Here is a 19,888-nt window from a genome sequence, read left to right as displayed (position 1 = left end):
CTTGAGTGTCCCTGAGTGTCGGGGCTGGGAGAGACCTTGAAAATCGTCCACCGCAACTCCCCACCTCCTGCTACCCTCAGTTCACACGTAACAAGAGGGAAGTGAAGTGAACCATTCAAAAAGAGCAGGAGATGAGCACGGGACCAGGTTCATCAGTGAGAAATCAGAGATGATCCACAGGGAAGGGCCCCAAAGTTGGGGCCTCCACTGTCAGGTAGTAGGGCAGGAGCCTGGAGAGATCGGAGAGTGGGAGTGTGAGGGGGATGGGAGGCACTGTGGGAAGACCCTGAAGGCTTGCTTTGCCGCCAGAAGCCAGAATTCTTGGGCAAAGATGGGGATTCACTCAGCCTCAATCACAAATCTGGAAAGAAGCTTAGAGCCTGTCAAACCAAGGAGATTCCTCAAATGTCAGTCAATGGTAAGGATAAATCAGTCGGCTTTGTCCTCAACTACTTTTTTTTTTAACCTTGTTATCTGTACTGAACACACAACACAGAGACATTTGTCAGGGTTAATTCCTGGGCCCTTCTAAAGAACTGCGTGGATACAGGAGAGAATGCATACGTCCTGAGAACAAAGCAGGAGTGAGGGGCCGATTGCAACTGGGTTCCTGCTCTAGCAGCAACCTGAGGGACCTACTTCACAGCTCCTAACCAGGTCACGGCCCTCACTTTTTGCCCTGCAGGGGGCAACTGTGGCCAATTAAGACCCTCTTCCTGCCTGGAGTGTGGGGGTGGGGATCCGTGCTCCAGACTCTTAGCGGTCATCTCCTGGGCCAGGAGCAGTCATTAATAACAAGCCCTCATCTCCACCTGAGGCCTCCAGCCAGCCTCAAAACCCCAAACTCTTAGGGCAGGTAGCTTTTCCTCCAGCACAGTGCTTTAATTCCCCAGGCCTAGGGAAAATCTCAGGACTGTAACAGCTTTCAACCAACCAGCTTGTTGGTTAAGCTGTTACAAAAACTCAGATAAGATTAATCAGTGGGCACAGCCCCACTACCCTCCACTGTACATTAAAACAATAAAGGCCTCCCTCAGCCTTCCCTCCCCATTTATTTTTTCCACAGAAGCATAACTCCGTTATCAGGCACCGAACATTCAGTGAAGCACCCGCTTTAGAATCGAAGTGAGGCAAACCGAATTGTTCTCTGCAGGGTTGAAGGAAGGGCAGGTGCTGTTCGGCCCACAGGGATCCCTGGCAGGACACCCCAGGTCCTTACTTGTGGAACATCTTGTGAATTCATGGCCTGCTGTTCAGATGTCCCAGCTCAGCTGCTGTCTGAGGAAGACAGGATTTCTGTCTCGGAGAGAGAGTGAGCCCAGGTGATCGTAGCTAATGCCTCAGGACTCTGGGCTTGTAAGAAAGGAAGAGCGCTTCAAGGAGGCCTGAAAGTCCCACTCCAGCCCTCTGCAGTCGCCATCTGAGGACAAACAGCAGGAACAAGTGTGGCTGGAAAAGAGAGAGGACAGCGCTACTGCGGACTTGTGGCTTCCTACAGCTGCCCTGACAACAACCTTCCTTCTCTGTCCTCAAAACCCAGCCTCAGACTTGAGTGTCTGGCCCAGCAATAGTACAAGCCCTTCTCTCTGGATTCTAGAAACTTCTGGTCTCTAAACTGAAACTTCCAGCCACAGGGGCGGGATGGGGGGTGCCCTCCGCCTCTAGGCAATGTCGTAACTACGATAATAAAATGGCTCAAACCAGACAATAAGCAAACTTTTTGACCCTTCTACTTTTCTTCACGTAGAACTGTTTTCCTACTCTATTTCTTTGGATGAAATTCTAAGTACAAGACAGGCAGACACTTTGTTATTTGGGAATAGTTCATATTAAGTTTAGTGAAGGACTGAGAGATTAGTGGTATGAGCTAGTACAGGATCTCTGAGAAGCAGTTGCCCAGAAAGGATTTGCATAACACGCGTTAGAGGAAATGCCTGAGACAGGAAATGTGGAGGTGACAGGCTGACAGGGTAGGTGTGACCCAAGTGAAGGAGGGAGGAAAGGAAGGTTGGGTAGGTGGAAGCATCTGGACTGCGGTATGTTTCTGAGGAAATTCAGGAAGACCATGAAGGAATCCTCGAGCCAAAATCACTCTTCAGAGCAGGCCTTGCCTTCTCATCCTTGACGCAGGGATACTAAGTCAGGGCGGGATGCCCTGTGGGCAGCGTGGCCTCTGTCTGAATGCTGTGAGGGATTTCAGAGTGACACAGCTGGGGCCCTGGGTCAACCAGCTGTATGAGATCTGGGGGATGTATTCTCATGGTCGTGCACGTACATTCAATAAATCTGTCAGAAATGTTTTTATGTCCGCACTTAGTGACTACTTACTGACTGACTGAGGAAAGTTATCAAAGGGGCCTGTCAGCCAATAGCCGGGTGGTCAACCAGGTTTCCAATATGCCTGCTAAGGATTTTGCTGGGGGTAGAGCAGGGAAGCTGGTGGCTGTCACATATCTGAGCACAGTGGAGGAAATGCCTGTTTCCCGGAGGTGCCAACAGGAGCCAGCTCAGGGCTGTCCAGCCTAAGAAATGTGGACTAGAAAGAACAATAATCAGAAACCCACGTGAGTTTCTCACATGGATAAACATGGACTTATCCTATGATGCAGCGAATTCATTCCAAGGCGTATACTCAAGAGAAATAGAAGCAAATATTCACACAAAAACTCATATACAAATGTTTATCAAAGCGTTATTCACGGGCGCCTGGGTGGCTCAGTTGGTTAAGCGTCTGCCTTTGGCTCAGGTCGTGATCCCAGGGTCCTGGGATCGAGCCCCGTGTCAGGCTCTCTGCTCAGTGGGGAGCCTGCTGCTCCCCCTGCTTGTGCTCTCTCTTTCTCTCTCTGGCATATAAATAAATACAATCTTAAAAAAAAAAACGCGTCATTCACAAAAGCCAAAATGTGGAAACAAGCTACACGTCCATCAGCTGATGAATGGATAAACAATATGCAGTAGATCCGGACCATGGAATATTCAGCCATAAACAGGAATGAAACACTGATACGTGCTGCCCGGATAAATCTTAAAAACAGTACGCTAAGTAGTCAGACACAAAAGGTGACATAATATATGATTCCGTTTCTATGAAATGTCCAGAAGAGGTAAACCTATGGAGACAGAAAGATTCGGGCTTGCCTAGTGCAGGCGGGTTGGGGGCTGCTACGTACGGGACACGCAATTTCTCTGTGAGGTGATGAAACGTTCTAAACTTGGCTGTGGTGATGGTTACACATAACCGTGAAGTGAACTCAAAACATTAAATTGTGCAATTTAAATGGGTGAAGTAGATGGTATGTGAATTATATCTCAATAAAGCTGCTTAAAATAATCTGTGAGATGGGGCACCTGGGTGGCTCAGTCGTTAAGCGTCTGCCTTCGGCTCAAGGCGTGATCGCGGGGTTCTGGGATCGAGCCCCACATCAGGCTCCTCCGCTGGGAGCCTGCTTCTCCCTCTCCCACTCCCCCTGCCTGTGTTCCCTCTCTTGCTGGCTGTCTCTCTCTCTGTGAAAAAAATAAAATCTTTTTAAAAAATAAAAATAAAAAAATAAATATAATCTGTGAGAGCCTAGCCACTAAGAGCTATCACATTGCCGAGAGCAGGGAGGGGGGAGCGGGGAGAGCTTGGGAGCACTGACGGGCTGCTGAGCTGCAGGAAGCAGCAGTCCTCTTCTCCTGCCAGTCCTGCCGCAGCTCCCCATCTCCTCAAGCGGCTCCCGGGGTGTTCCTCAGGGTGTGGTTGGGCCAGCATGAGTGGTTCCTGTGGAACCAACTGAGAGATGTGAAGGAGGAATGAAGGCGAGGTCTTGGTGGCAACAGGGACAAAAACTTGGAGGTCTAGCCTCGGGCCCCAAACTCTCTCCAGGCACCTCACATCTCCTTCCAGACAGGTGACTGAAGTCAGGTGTCTGGGTCCCATTTCTGTCTTCATAGGCCACCCCAGGCCAGGGCCTTCCTGGCTATGCAACTAATTTTTCTCCCTGATCCCCATCTGGCGAAACACTCAGCCCCAGGACTCTGGAGGGAGGTGACAGACACCAGACCTTCCTACCACAGCCTGGACCAGGCAGTGACCTCACCCCAGACAGCCTCTAAATTCTCTGGAGATCTATCCCCTTGTGCAACTCAGTCACTGGTAAAGTGAAATGCCCTTGGGAGGGTGAATGGTTTGAGTTAGCCGTCACTTGAGGAAAAAAAAAGTTCTCATTTTCCGAAGATTGTCCTGTTTCCATGGCAACGAGGAACCACCACAAAGGGTTTTAAACCATTTAATCAATGACAGCTCATCTCTCTTTTACTGAACAATGACAATTTGCCTCAGTGGCCACACTTCTGTAAGCCAGCCAATCAGCAACAGCCACACTCCGCATCACCAACCAATCCCTAAACTCTGCCTGCTCCAAGTGTGTCTGTCACTGACCTTCACACGTCCCAGCACCTTATAGAAGACACTTGCTCCCCTCAAAGAGATTGCACCCTAGAGGCATTGCTCTGCTCTCTGTAAGTAAAAGATTTACCTTTTTGTTCTATAAATGAGAGGGGGGTCTCTTCCCTAGACACACTCATATTCTGGAATATCCCCTTCCTGGGAGTAACTTATCCTCTCTTCTAGGGCCATTGCTGCAGTGTTGTTGGTGAATTAGAAAAAGGTCAACTCTTCTAGACAAGGCCCAATGAAGACTGGATTTCAAATCCCTCAGCTGGGAAACGAAGCAGTCCACAGTTTGCACAACCATACACATCAGCCCTGCTCACCCCTCGTAACTGGTCAGCCGGTGAGTGCTGCCCATTCTACCTACTAAATACATTTTCCAATCTGTCACCTCCTCTTTACCCCACTGCCATAACCTTAGTGTCAGACCTCATCGTTTCTTGTCTGAACTGGTGCAGGAGTCTCTACCTGACATCTGTGACTCCAGTCTTGCCTGACCCTCGAGCAAACATCTCATGCTCCTGCTGGCCCTGCGCCTTTACAGTGCTGTTCCCTTGGCTTGGCCTGTACCTCCACCACCACCTTTCTGGTCAACTCTGACTCACCCGACAAGATTCAGCTCCAACCTCACTGCGATGGACTGAATGTTTATGTCCCTCCTCCCCAAATCCCAATCTCCAGTGTGATGGTATTGCAAGGCGGGGCTTACGGGAGGTGATGAGGTCATGAGGGTAGAGCCTTCATGAATGGGATTGGTGCCCTTATAAAAGAGACCTCACAGAGCTCTCTGGCACCTTCTGCCATACAAGGACACAGCAAGAAGGCAGCAGTCTGTGAATCAGGAAGTGACCCCCACCTGACACTGAATCTGCCTACACCTTGATCTTGAGCGTCCCAGCCTCCAGGACTGTGAAGAACAAATTTCTGTTGTTTATAAGCAGCCCAAACAGACAAAGATGGTCCTCTTACCCCAAAGTTGTCCCTGACTCTCCTCCTAGGAACCACCGCTCCCTGCCAGGCTGGGGCCTCCCACATCCCCTGGGCATAGCTGGATGATTGCCCTGCTCGTCACCCCCGGCTCCCTTTTCTGCCTTTTCAACCAGCCTGTGGGTGCTGCACGGGAGAGCGAGTAACCAGCCGTTCATCCTTTGTCTCTTTGTAACCAGTCCTTACAAAGGACAGGACCTGCAGACAAAGTAAGTTACAGTTCCAACTCTACCACGTTATGCTGTTGAGAACTTAAGCAAGTTACTCGATTTTTCCCAGCTTCGGTTTTCCCGGCTGTAAAGTGTGGATAACAATAGCACCTACTTGGCACCTTTCAGGAATAGGAGAGCAGAGACGGAGGCCTCATGGGTCTGGGTTCTCGGTTGAGGTAGAGGGAGAAGACAGTGGCTATATCCACAAAGCCCGGAATGCGGCGTAATTACCTCCAGGACTCATCACCGTTAACCCAGCCTGGGCTTCACGACAGGCACAGAAATGGATTCCTTAACAATAAAAAAGTAATAATACAGGGGCGCCTGGGTGGCACAGCGGTTAAGCGTCTGCCTTCGGCTCAGGGCGTGATCCTGGCGTTATGGGATCGAGCCCCACGTCAGGCTCCTCCGCTATGAGCCTGCTTCTTCCTCTCTCACTCCCCCTGCTGTGTTCCCTCTCTCGCTGATTGTCTCTATCTCTGTCAAATAAATAAATAAAAATCTTTAAAAAAAAAAGTAATAATACAGTTTAAAAAAATATATAGCCCTGACTGCACAGCACAGTTGTGGGGACGTGGCGGGATGGCGCAGGTGAGGCGCCTGGCCCAGCGCCCAGCTCTGGGAGCGCCAGTCAACGGTGGTATCATTGTTATTACCATGAAGAGTCCCTGACACAGAGCTAAATGTTATCTCCCTCTCCTCCTCTCCCCACAATGCCTGGTGTACTCAGCAGTAATGTGTATCGGTTGAATAAATGGAGGACCAATACTCCTAGAGTACATACCCCTTAAGTTATTTACCCAGATTGCAATGTGCAAAAACTCCCTATTAAAATCCAGACTCTTTATTCTGACCCTCAGGTCTTTCAGGATCTGCTTCCAATCTACTTTGCCAGTTTCACTTTTGGAAAGTCACCTACTCATCAAAGACAGCCCTCTGACAGCCATCCTGAACCTCTCCTGTGCCTCCGGCAGAGCTCTGCGCATGTCATGTATTCATTTGACAAATAGAAGTATTGCACACCTACTACGTGCAGACATTGAGGAAGGCTCTGATGGTACGAGAGACCAGGCATGGTCCCTGTCCTCAGGGGGTCCACCAGTCAAGGAGGAGGCAGGGAAGCGCACCAGGGTGGATCAAACTATTAAGCATCTGCCTTTGGCTCAGGTTATGATCTCAGGGTCCTGGGATCGAACGCCGCATCGGGCTCCCTGCTCAGTGGGGAGTCTGCTTGTCCTCTCCCTCTGCCTCTCACCTCCACTCGTCCTCTCTTGCTCTCTCGCTCTGCACTTTCTCTTTCTCAAATAAATAAATAAAAACTTTTTTTTTTTAAGAGGAGGAGGCAGGGAAGCAAAATGTAGTTCTATGAATTGAGCTTCAGTGAGCTTTCAAGTTCTGAAGTCCTGGGGAGAATTAGATACATCTTCAATGTGCAAATGAGAAGACTGACAGGTTTTGTGCTTGTCTCAGCACCAGTAACCTGTAGGTGTCTTTTTGTTGTTGTTAAGATTTATTTATATTATTTGTTTCGAGAGAGAGAGAGGGCGCACATACGCATGCACACACACACACGCACACATACACACACACAAACACACAACCCGGGGTGGGGGGTGGGCAGCAGTGGAGAAGGGGCAGAGGGAGAGGGAAAGAATCCCAAGCAGACTCCCCGAAGAGCACAGAGCCTGACCTGGGGCCATTCCACGACCCCGAGACCATGACCCGAGCAAAAACCAAGAGTTGGACGCTCAACCAACTGAGCCCCTAACCTGTAGGTCTCCTGAGAGCAGAATGAGAGCCTTCACGCATCTTTATGTACCTCCATGTGCTTGCTTAGCACTGGGTCTTGAATATAATTAGTGCTCAAGAAATAACTCTTGGGTATGTAACTGAGTTAAACTGATCAGAACCAGCCCTCTCAACACCTAACTGAGATTCAGAAGCTGCTCATTGCCTACCCCATATCAGTTCTTCCCTTCCACCTTGGCAATAGAACTCCCACGGGATGGGAGGGTGGCTGCAATGTGCCCGACTAAAGGCTATAGTTCTCAGCCCTTCTGCAGTTAAGTTTGGTCAAATTACTAAATTCTAGCCAATCGGATGTGAGCAGACCTGGCTTAAAGGGAGCTGGCTTGGCTGGGAGTGCCCCTCTTGGCTCTTGCTTGCTTCCATCTTAGTGAGTCTGGGCCTCAGCCTGGACCGTGAATGTGATGGTTGGAGCTCCTGCAGCCCATCTTTGGAGCATGAGGTGACACTGAGGATGGAAGTCCCATACCATGGAGGGTAGAGCAGAAAAAGAGAGAAAGTCTAGGACCTTGAGGACTCTATGGAGCCAGCATATTAGCCTGGATTTGTCCACCTACCTCCTGACTTGCTGAATGTGAAGAATTAACCCTATGTGTTTAAGCTACTACCTTGAGGTCTCTGTTAGAGCAGCCATACACAAGTCATTCCTGATACAGAGGCCCTGACGGGAGTGGGGGGTTGGAAGTAGTAGGTGGGGAAATGCCGAATTTTGCAGTAAGAGTGAATTTAGGGGCATCGGGACGCCAGGTTAGAGTGGCGATCACATGGTCTCTGCTCCCCCATGCTCCCTTCTGCCTGTCATGGACACCTGTCAGGTGACAAACAAGGGTGGACTCCGCTTTGGGGGCAGTCCCCTCTTTGAGTAAGAGTACATCTGTCATGACCAGATTTCAATCCTCTTCACAGTTTGGGGCCCTCTTCAGTACACCAGGCCATCTGCTCATCCCCCTAGACTTAGTCTAGGAAGCAAGCTCTTCTTTTTAAAAGCTCTTCTTCGGCCAGATGGAATGTTAGTGCCCCAGAGGCTGAGGGACACACAGCCCCTGGGACAGTGACGTGCCAGGCATGGGGCTGAATGCTCTGCGTGCATGAGCTTGTTTTAGCCTCAGAACGGCAGCCCCATTTTCAGGTGAGCAAACTGCGGCTCACAAAGTTCAGCCACCTGCCCCCAGTCACAGCGGGGACGTGGCTCCAAACACGGGCTTGCCTGAGTCTCTAGCCCGGGCTTTGACACAGCCCCAGCAGTGAGGACAGCGGTAACCCCGAGCAGCTGTAACTCCACCACCTGGGTCGTGATGGGCTGCCCAGGGCGACAAAGCCCGTCTCCCTTGCCCAGAATTTTAGCTTTAAGTTAAACACCCAGACCATCTGCTTCCTTTTTGTGTGGGGCAAGAGGCTAAGCCTCAACTTCCCTTTCCTCCTGCCCAGTGTCATAACAGATAACAGCCCCACTGATGTAAAAATGGCCTTCCTGTTGGCCTTGGGCTCAGTGCTTTGGGTGCAGGAGCCCTGTTCCCTCCATGTGAGCTTCACAGACAATTTTGAAAGCAGTGGTTGCAGAGGGAGCTCCTAGGGTAAAGGGTTGGATCTCTTGGCTTTTGCCCATTGACCAACTGAGTGACCTTGGGGGTGTCACTGAAGCCCTTGGAATCACATTTCCCCATCTGTGAAATGAGGACACCACTCTGTCCTCCTCAGATAATAAGTTAGAAGGTGTTTTGGAACTCAAGAAGAGCTTTTTTTTTTAAGATTTCATTTTTTAAAAAGTAATCTCTATACTCAACATGGGGCTCAAACCACAACCCCAAGATCAAGAGTCGCAGGCTCTACCGACTGAGCCAGCCGGGCGCCCCGCGAGCTTTTTGAATAATAATTAGCTCACATTGATTGCCTTCTCACTAAGTGTACTAAGCACTTTACGGTTATTACCTTATTTAGTTCTTATAAACTATATGGGTAGGCATTCTTACCGCATTTTACATCTGAGGAAAACAGGCCTGGAGAGTAAGGTGACTTGCTGAAGGCCAGACAGCAAGTGGTAGTACTTGGATTCTAACCCAGAAGGTCTAACTACAGGACCCATCCTACAAATGTGAGTGGTCCTTATTAGCCATAAACTGTATGGATTATCATAGAGAAGGCTAATTCCTCTGGGTGGAAGATGATGCTGGAATTCAGGGGCAGCAAAGTCGGTCCTTCACCAGAAACGTGAACCTAGTTGTGCAGAGTGGGAGAAAGTATGCTCAAGCCATGTGGATGCCTGTGTCCCTTCTCCCCACACCATCTGCTGGAGGAGGCTCTGAGCAATGCTTCCGGGTGGAGGGCCAGCCCACTCCCAAACACGTGGTTCATCCAGAGGCTGTACACGGCTGTGATTTAGCAGACTCAGTTTGGAGGCCGGCAGGTGTCTGCTGTCCAGGAAGAGAATGGGAAGGCTGCCACCAGCCAGGGCCTATTCATCTCCCCAGCTGATTTGCAAAATCCCCGCCTGCTCTGTAGATATTGCGGCCTCTCTAAGGGTTTCAGCTTTAGCTGTTTGCAGAGCCCCCTCTGGTGGCAATGGTGCGCCACCACACCCTTCTCAAGGTACCGCTAACATTTTTGAAATTGTAGGTATTTTGACATTACACACACACTTTTCATATTGAATCCTCAGGGTAGCCCAATGGGTTCAGTATTATTATCTCCACTTTATAGAATATGAAACGAACGGACACTCAGAGAGGCTACATCCCTGCCCAGTGTCATGCGGTAAAGTAGGTCCAGATTCTTTTTTTTTTTTTTTAATTTATTTATTTGGCAGAGAGAGAGAGAGAGAGACAGCCAGAGAGAGAGGGGACATAAGCAGGGGGAGTGGGAGAGGAAGAAGCAGGCTCCCAGTGGAGCAGGGAGCACAATGCGGGGCTCGATCCCAGAACCCTGGGATGACTCCCTGAGCGGAAGACAGACGCTTAACGACTGAGCCACCCAGGCGCCCCAGTATGTCCAGATTCTAACCCACACTTTCTAGGTCTTCTCTCAGTGACTGTTCCCACATCTAGACCTCTGAGCACCAGGTTGCTTACAACAGTTTCCAAACTCGGCTTCCTCTTCCTCCTCAGGCCGCCAGTTCCCTTTCCTCAGCCTTACGGCCCAGATCTCAGCCTGTGTCCCAGGAGTGGGCTCTGCCGGCACGTGGTGTCTTGACTCTCATGGCTGGAGGTACAGGGCCCAGAGTCAGCACTGAGTTATCTTCTCTGCGGTGACCCCTTCTCACAGTAACAGTCTTTGTGCTCTCTCTGCTCTGCATGCCAGGAGCACTTTCTATTTTTAGTAAATCAATGAAGAGTAACATATATATACAAGAGCACACAAATTATAAGCGCACAGCTAATGAATTATACCACACAGTGAAGAATCCACGTAAACTCCCTTTTGATACAAAATTAGAATATTACCGCACGCCTTGTGCCTACTCTCAGTTACTACCAGCATGGTAACTGCTATCCTGACTTCTAATACTGAATAGCAAATCCTGGTTTTGAACTGCTACATAGGATCATGCAAAATGTTCTTTTTTTGGTGTCTGGAGTCTTTTGCTCAACTTCGATCATAGGTGCTGTTGCATGTAGCAGTAGTTTGCTTGTTCTCATTACTGTACACGGTTGAATACTATGTTATTTCATTATATCAATATTCTATAGTTTATTTATCCATTCTGCTGTTGATGGACATTTGGTCATTTGCAGGATTCGGCTACTATGAACATTATCATATATGTCTTTTATGCATATAAGTATAGCTCTCTGTTGAGTATATACTCAGAAGTGAATTGCTGGATTATGGAGAAGGCATCTATTAAGTTTGACTAGACACTACCACACAAATGTGGGTGTATCGGTCAGTACTGCCTCCAGTGCATATGTGGCCAGTGGCTCCACATCCTCACCAACACTTACTATTGCTAGTCTTAGCCATTCTGGTGGGTTTGTAGTACCAGTTCATTGTGGTTTCAATTTGCATTTCTCTGCTGATTAATGAGCTTGGGCATGTTTCCATTTGTTAATTGGCCATTTGGATATCCACTTTTGTGAAGTGCCTGTTCATGTCTCTTGCCCATTCTTATTGGATTGTCTGCCCTGTTCCTATTGATTTGTAGGATTTCTTTTCTTTTCTTTTTTTTTAAAGGTTTTATTTATTTATTAGACAAAGAGAGAGAGCACAAGTAGGGGGAGTGGCAGGCAGAGGGAGAGGGAGAAGCAGGTTCCCCACCAAGCAGAGAGCCCGACATGGGGCTTGATCCCAGGACCCTGAGATCATGACCTGAGCCAAAGGCAGATGCTTAACTGAGCCACCCAGGTACCCCTGTAGGATTTCTTTATATATGCTGCCATACTTTGTTAGTTTTATGTACTACAAATATCTTCTTACATTCTGGCTTGCCTCTTAGTGTTCCTTATGGTGTCTTTTTGTGAGCAGAATTTCTTACATTTAATGTTTCCAGTTTATCAATCTTTTCCTTTATGGTTATTTCTTTCTGTGTCTCATTGAATAAACTAACATGCTGTGGAAACTTGTGCAAATCACTTCATCTTTCTGGACTTGGCAAAATGAAGAGTTGGTCCAGATATTCCAATGAAAAATTGGCTTACAAATATGTTTAATTTTACACATTAGTAAGTTTGCTTTTAAAAGGAGAAGACCTGGGGCCTCTGGGTGGCTTAGTTGGTTAGGCGTCCAACTCTTGATTTTTGGTTCAGGTCACGATCTCAGGGTTGTGAGATCAAGCCCCGTGTTAGGTTCTGTCTGGGCATGGAGCCTGCTCAAGAGTCTCTCTCTCCCTTTCCCTCTGCCCCTCCTCCTCTCTTTAAAATAAATAAATAAATAAATAAATAAATAAATAAATAAATAAATAAATAAAAATAAAAGGAGACCTAACAAAAGGTTGCCAACTCCTTATTTTGGCAACTAATAGTGTTTTTTTTTGGGGGGGGGGAACCTTCCATTTAGTCTCACTATTGCTTTGCAAAAGAAAAGGCATTTGAATATCAGCACCACTAGATTGTACGTCTTTTACTACAGACCAATAAAATATTGACCTTGACTGGCATGTGACCTGTGATCTGGAAGACCCCTCAGGTGACTGCTTCTAGCACCAACACTACAGGTGCATGAATTTCATCCCAGCCTTCCCTTTACTCCCCATCTCTAGCTTTTTGGTTTCGGACCAAAATTCATTTTTTCGTACTTCTTAACTCCCTCAGACATGTATGTTTTGAGCTTTGTGTTTCTATCTGTGGAGTCAAGGACCATCTCAGTTTGGCTAAGACTAGTTACAGTTATTGGTATTTACATTTATCCTTGAATTTTTATAAGTTGTGCCCCTGTTTTAGTCCCTCTTCTTTCCTCCACAACATACATATACTCATTCATTCATTCAACAGTAATTTGTTGAGTGCTTATACTCTTTGCCAGGCACTCTTCCAGGTCCTGGGAATGGAAGTGACAAAGGCAAAATTCCTGTCTTCATGGAATTTATATGGTGGATCTATGTTTTTCACAAGCTCCACAGAGATCAGCCGCAACCAGCTGTGAGAATCATCTTTGCAAAAGGATATTTAAGAACAAAGGGTGTCTTCAGTCCATTCATGCTGCTATACCAAAATAACATAGGCTTAGTAGTTTGTAAACAACAGAAACTTATTTCTCACAGTTCTGGAGGCTGGAAGTCCAGGATCAGGGTGCCAGCATGGTTTGGGTGAGGGCCCACTTCTTGGTTCATAGCCAGCTCATTCTTGCTGTGTCTTCACACGGTGGAAGGGACTAGGGATCTCTCTTGAATCTTTTTTGTAAGACACCAATTCTATTCATGATGGTTTCACCCTCATGACTTAAATATTTCCCATAGGCCCCACCTCCTAACACCATCATCTTTGGGAGTTAGGATTTCAACACAGGGAGTTTGCAGGGATAAAACATTCAAACCATAGGGACGCCTGGGTGGCTCAGTCGGTTGAGCATCTGCCTTCAGCTCAGGTCATGATCTCAGCGTCCTGAGATCAAGTCCCACATCTGGCTCCTTGCTCATTAGGGAGCCTGCTTTCTCCCTCTGCCTGCCACTCCGCCTGCTTGTACTCTCTCTGGAAATTAATAAATAAAATATTAAACACACACACAAACACATTCAGACCATAGCAAGGGGAAAAATTCACACTATATCAAGTGAAAGAAGCAGTAACTTTGTCGACTTCTGGTTCATTTGGAAGATTGACTTATTGAAACATCTTGTTCAGTGGGAGCTAAAAAATGTTTGTAAAATGAATGCGTTAAAGCCTAATCAGCCAAGACTCATCAGGGGGACACTTGGCTGACTCAGTTGGTAGAGCATGTGACTTTTAATCTAAGGATTGTGAGTTCAAGGCCCATGCTGGGTGTGGCGTCTACTTCAAAGCAAAACAAAACAACTCACCAGGATCCATCCATAGTTTGACAAAATCGAGGGAATTCTGGAGGAATCTTGGAATGCTGCACCCCAAGACAGGGGAGGAAAGTATCTTTTTAAGTTTTTGGTTCCAGCTAAACGATTTTGGGGAGGGTCGAAGTGGAACTCAGTTCAGGATTGGTTGCTGGTTCTGATGTGGGATTAGAAGAGATTAGTGAGAGGGACAGAGAGCTGCCATGAGGGAGGGTGGTTTAGTAACTGGGTATCCCCACTACTAAATGAAAATAACTAAGCGTGTTTAGAGCATCACTGGCTGCTTTTTCTCGTTTTGGGACAAACTGAGTTTCACTCTTTCAGGTCAGGCCAGGTTTTGACTCTTCCAGATAAATTTGTTTCCAAGCTTTAGTTTTGAAATTAGATCTTAAAAAATAATATAAATATACATTTGATTGTTTTTTAACCTGCAAAGTAATTTTAGTTTTATAATACTCACTCCTGCGGCCAAGAACCGATGCCCTGGAAGATAAGCCCTGGGGACTCCCTAGCAACCAACCTCCTCTGAGCCGCTCAGGGATCCTGAGCCTGGAGGAAATGTAAAACCGGATGTTGACTATTTTGCCATAGAAACAGACGAGAATCCGGACGTTACGTCAGAGAAAGAGGAAGTGAAGCAGGGTACTTATCCACGTGGGTTGTGTGCGTGTTTCCCGGTCCCTGAGAGCCGGTGCTTTAAGCCCTGTCCCGGCATTGTCTACATGGGTCGCTCGGGGAAATTACCCTCCGGTGTCTCGGCCAAGTTGAAACGCTGGAAGAAAGGCCATAGTAGCGACAGCAATCCTGCCATCTGCCGCCACCGCCAGGCCGCCCGCAGCCGCTTCTTCAGCCGGCCCTCAGGTAGCGGGGTCGAGACTCCGACGAGCTGGCGGCGGGGTTCTGGTGGGCCTGGGTCTGGTGGTCTGGGCCTCTCTGGAGGCTCCGGGGCCCAGGCGTTGGACGTTTCTTCTAGAACGTCGCCTGTGGAGCCTGCTGTAAAGACCCCCCTTCCCATTTGACAGATGGGGAAATTCAGTCCACAGTAGGGAAATGACTAGCCCTGGGTACCACGGGTGTCAAAGTTGGGACTTGGCTATAATTAACTTTGGGGGAGTCTTTACAAAGTGGTTTCACCAGCATTTATTTCCCAAGCTCCTGCGTGCAGCCCCCGCGCCGGCTCCCACCTGCACTTAATCCGTCGGGACACGAAAGCAGAAACTTTTTTTTTTTTAAAGATTTTATTTATTTATTTATTCGACAGAGATAGAGACAGCCAGCGAGAGAGGGAACACAAGCAGGGGAAGTGGGAGAGGAAGAAGCAGGCTCATAGCGGAGGACCCTGACGTGGGGCTCGATCCCAGAACTCCGGGATCACACCCTGGGCTGACGGCAGACGCGTAACCGCTCCGCCACCCAGGCGCCCCAAAAGCAGAAACTTTTACCTGGCGGGTTCCCTGCCTGGGTTTGCTAAGTTCTAGGCGTATGGTGGGCCTATGAGGCAGCCCATGTTCAGAATTCAGCCTGTCGAGCTGGGGGCCTGGACTCTACTAGTTTTTGTCGTTTGGTGGATCCCGGCCAAAGGAGGTTCGGGTAGAAGTGAGGGCCTCACCTGTGCCTCCGGTTTTCAGGAAAAAGTGACCTGACAGTTGATGCGGTGAAGTTGCATAATGAGCTTCAGTCCGGGTCCCTGCGTCTGGGCAAAAGCGAAGCCCCTGAGACGGCTATGGAAGAAGAGGAGGCCCCCGCTCTCACGGAGAAGTCCTCGGGCACCTTCCTGAGCGGCCTCTCGGACTGCACAAATGTCACCTTCAGCAAAGTGCAACGCTTCTGGGAGTCCAACTCCGCTGCCCACAAGGAGGTAGGGGGTAGGGTCAAGAGGACTTGGGATGGGGAGGAGGAGCCAGACTCAGGCTTTTTATTTTCTCCCAGTGCTGGCTCACTGCTGCCCGGTCGGCTAGTATTTTTGGATGTTGCGTCATCTCTCCCACCCCTTGCATAACCTAGTCACTAGCTCTCCTGAGGCGGGTTCTACTTTCTGCTTTTTTCTAACGACATCTTCCCTACTCAAGTGTAAAGTCCTTCGGGTTAGAAATATTTTCCAAATACTTATCTCGTCAACTGTACCTAATGCAGGACTTTTTACATAGAATATTTTCAAGACACATTTGTTGAGTAAATTACTGCTGAATAACAATGGATAGAAAATGTCTTTAACAAGAACCAGATTTTGTTTTTTAATGTATTTAAATTATACATATTTATATTCATTGTTTAAATGAAAAATGTCAAAATTATAGGTGGTACCAAAGTGATGTGAGTAGAATAAAACGTGAAAGTTGTTCTCCCAGCTTAACTCCTTCATGGCAGTTACTGTTGATGGCTCATTGTGTGTCTACTAGCCCAGCATTGTCCAACATGTGGTGCAAGCCACATAAGTAATTGTAAAGTTTTAGTAGCCATGTTTAAAAAAAGTAAAAAGCAAATGAAATTAATCTTAATAATAAACTTATGTATTTAAGTATTGTCATTTCAACCTATAACAATATAAAGTGAGATGATTTGCATTTACATCTCTATTTGAATGCTAACTCTTCTTTGAAAGTACTTGATTTGGTCATGAAATTTATAATTGCAGAAGTAGGTTCATATTTCCAAGCTGTTCTAAATCTTTGTTTTTGGGCTGTTTGGATGGCTCAGGCAGTTAAGCATCCAACTCTTGATTTCGGCTCAGGTCATGATCTAGGGTAGTGGGATCGAGCCCTGAGTTGGGCTCTGTGTTTGGCCCGGGGCGGGGGGGGCGGTCTGCTTGGGATTCTTTCTCTCCCTCTGCCCCTCCCCCCCACTTTCATGCCTGCAAATGCTCTCTCCCTCTCTCAAATAAATAAAATCTTTTTAAAAAATCTGTGTTTTCCAATAACTAGATTGAGTATTCATTTTTTTAAAAGATTTTGTTTATTTGAGAGAGTGCATGTGTGCTTATGCACGAGAAGAGGGGGAGGGGCAGAGGGAGAAGCGGGCTCCCCACTCAGGGCTCCATCCCAGGACCCCGGGATCATGACCTGAGCAGAAGGCAGACGCTTAACCGACTGAGCCACCCAGGCGCCCCTCAAGTATTCATTTTTAAATTTAAAATTTACAAATTAAAGATTCGGTTCTTCAGTCACACTAGCTGTGTTCCGGGTGCTCAGTAGCCTCCTATGAACATTACTGTTCTAGACTTTTTGGTATATTTTTTTATTTAGGCCTACAGATTATGTTTTATATGAAATGTCCTGCAATTTTTGCCCCACAGAACAGTGGTTCTAAACGAATATAGCATTGTTCCTCATTCTTTTCAACCGTCCTGTCCTATTCGAGTCAGTCATTCCTTATTATGTAGTAATAGTACTTTATCAGTCCTCTGTTGATGGCTGCTGTGTTGTTCCAGTTTGTTGCTGCAGTGAGCGCACATGTGAGCACACAGTTTTGTGCAGGTGTTCCTATAAGGCACAGAGACTTAGAGGTGGAGTTTGGGCAAACTTGTCTGCCTATTTGCTAGGCCTTAATGGTGTGTACGCCTGGGTTTGAATGTAATTCCTCTTGTCCGTCTCCAGGCTGTGTCAGGAGAATAATTTGTGAGGGAGTAAGGAAAAGAGGCCAGCCCAGGGACGGGATTTGGTCTAAAATAGTAGATGTCAGTGGTGCCTTCTCCCTTACATGCAGATCTGTGCTGTTCTGGCTGCCGTCACCGAGGTGATTCGCTCCCAGGGAGGGAAGGAGACAGAGACTGAGTACTTCGCTGCGCTGGTGAGTAGGTGTGACTTGGGAGTGGGTGTCCAGAACAGCGGATTATTCCAGCTGGAGGCAGAAGACTTGCCCCTGGCGTGAGGAGATAGAGCAGGACATCCTTGGATAGGCGAAAGTGCTTCAGGGGCGCCTGGCTGGCTCAGTTGGAAAAGCATACAACTCTTGATATCTTGGGCTATGAGTTCATCCATATTGGATGTAGAGATTACTTTAAAAAAAAAAAAGAGTGCTTCATTCATTCTCAGGTGGCGACTTGGTAAAGCTGGTGGCATTTGCTGCGCTATCCTTACGGAACAAAAATCCACTACTCTGGTTATTGCTGTTGTTTTTTTTCCCTGATCCATGGAGCTGAGTTAGGCCCAGGGGATCCTCTAGAAAAATGGTTGGCAAAGTGTGGCGGGGGGGGGGGGNGGGGGGGGGGGGGGGGGGGGTTGGGAGGAAGGGTGGTCCTGAGACCCTTTTCTGGGGTTCGTGGGCTATCAAAATTACTTTCATAATAATACTAGACCATCATTTGCTTTTTCACTCTTCTTCTCTCATGAATGTACTATGGAGTTTTCCAGAAGTTCCCTCATATCTGATGACATTATTTCAACAGCTAATCATGCTTTCATATGCTTCTATTTTAAAAATTTATCAGTTTTAGTTTTTAAGGTGTTAAGTATCAGTAGGTATCAACCATGTAAACAAACCTCTTTGGAGAATCTTCAACAAATTCTAAGGGTGTAAAAGTTTGAGAACCGCTACTCTGGCACAGGTGTTGGCAGACTACGGCACATGGGAATAATCTGATCCATGGCCTATTTTTGTACAGCCTGAGAGCTAAGAATGGTTTTTACATTTTTTTTAAAAAAGATTTTATTGATTGATTGATTGATTGATTTGTCAGAGAGAGAGAGAGCACGTGTGCGTGCGAGCATGCTAGTAGGGGGAGCAGCAGGCTCCCCGATGCCCAGGGAGCCCGATGTGGGACTCGATCCCACGTCCCTGGGGTCATGACCTGAGCCAAAGGCATCTGCTTAACCGACTGAGCCACCCAGGCATTCCTGGTTTTTACATTTTTAAAGGATTGTTCAAACACACACAAAAGAATATGCAACCAAGACCATATACGGCCTGCAGAGCCTAAAATATTTATTATCTGGCCCTTTACAAAAAAAGCCTTCCAACCCCTGTGTAGAATAGTGAAGTAAGTTAGACAGGAATACGTGGTCTTTATTATGTGCCAGGCAGTGTGGTGATTGACACATATGAATTTGGTGAAACCTACAACTTATTATCTCTGTTTTATAAGTGAGGAAGCTGAATCCCAGAAAGGTTCAGTTGCTAGCCCAAAGTCAGACTGTGGCAGAGCCAGGATTTGAACCTCTGACGCCAGTGTTTTTGGTCACCACCATCTTGCTGGGCACATGGTGGCCCCAGCACCCCGTCTGCCCAGCTGACACACTTCCCATTCACCCCCTGCGGTCTGGCCCTCAGATGACAACAGTGGAGGCAGTGGAGTCCCCCGAGTCGCTGGCTGCTGTCGCTTACCTGCTGAACCTTGTCCTGAAGCGGTGAGTCCTGCCCCTGGTCTGGACCCAGAGTCTCTTGGGGAGAAGGGAACTGTTAAGTCTCAGATGGCATTCTTCAACACGAGGCTTCTAGGGTGGCTTGGGATGTCGTACAGAGTGTGAGCGCTGGGGCCTGGGAAGGGGTGGCCCTACTGCAGTGAGCGGGGCAGGAGGGCTGGGCTGTTGGCAGAGGGTACCTGGAGGCCTGCAGGTTGTGGGGAGGTTGGAGAGGACTGAGGTGAGCTAGTGAGCGCCCATCTCAGGGTAGTGGGGAACAGGTAGTGGAGAACGGAGGAGGCGTAGAGCCCAGGGGCCACGGAAAGCACACTGAAGTGTGCCAGGAAGGGTGGGCTCCTGTCCTGACTCTTGCTCGCTTGCTGAGTGACTGGGCCAGCACTGCCTCCCTCTGTCTGGCTTCCTCCTTCAGACCAGCGCTGGGCCTGCTCCAGCTGCTCCAGAAAGCCCCTCGGGGTTCTGAGGGTCTCTCTTCTCCCCCCACCCCCACAGCGTGCCCAGCCCTGTGCTCATTAAGAAGTTTTCCGATACGTCTAAAGCCTTCATGGACATCATGTCGGCCCAGACCAACAGTGGCTCCACCTCTGCCCTCCGATGGGTGAGTGTCTGGGTCTGTTTCCTTGCTGCCATCTTCCAGAGCCCT

General features: G+C 48.1%; 1 protein-coding gene and 1 long non-coding RNA gene across 2 annotated transcripts in view; both read left to right on the top strand.

Moving 5' to 3' along the window:
- Positions 1–4,415: 4,415 nt before the first annotated feature.
- LOC117802729 lies at positions 4,416–6,048 on the top strand. Its single transcript, XR_004626227.1, has 3 exons — positions 4,416–4,500; positions 4,613–4,775; positions 4,891–6,048. It is a non-coding gene; the product is annotated as an uncharacterized LOC117802729 (long non-coding RNA).
- Positions 6,049–14,613: 8,565 nt separating this feature from the next.
- Positions 14,614–19,888, top strand: part of RRP12 (ribosomal RNA processing 12 homolog) — a 28,183-nt gene continuing 22,908 nt past the window's right edge. The window contains exons 1-5 of the mRNA XM_002916986.4: positions 14,614–14,752; positions 15,520–15,749; positions 17,594–17,677; positions 19,157–19,233; positions 19,738–19,843. Coding sequence (XP_002917032.1) covers positions 14,614–14,752; positions 15,520–15,749; positions 17,594–17,677; positions 19,157–19,233; positions 19,738–19,843 — 636 coding nt within the window. The remainder of the gene's footprint in view (positions 14,753–15,519; positions 15,750–17,593; positions 17,678–19,156; positions 19,234–19,737; positions 19,844–19,888) is intronic.

The sequence above is a fragment of the Ailuropoda melanoleuca genome, chromosome 6 (assembly GCF_002007445.2).
Source record: "Ailuropoda melanoleuca isolate Jingjing chromosome 6, ASM200744v2, whole genome shotgun sequence".
Classification (NCBI taxonomy): Eukaryota; Metazoa; Chordata; class Mammalia; order Carnivora; family Ursidae; genus Ailuropoda; species Ailuropoda melanoleuca.
Note: the sequence above shows the minus strand (reverse complement) of the source record. Positions and strands in the feature narration are given on the sequence as shown.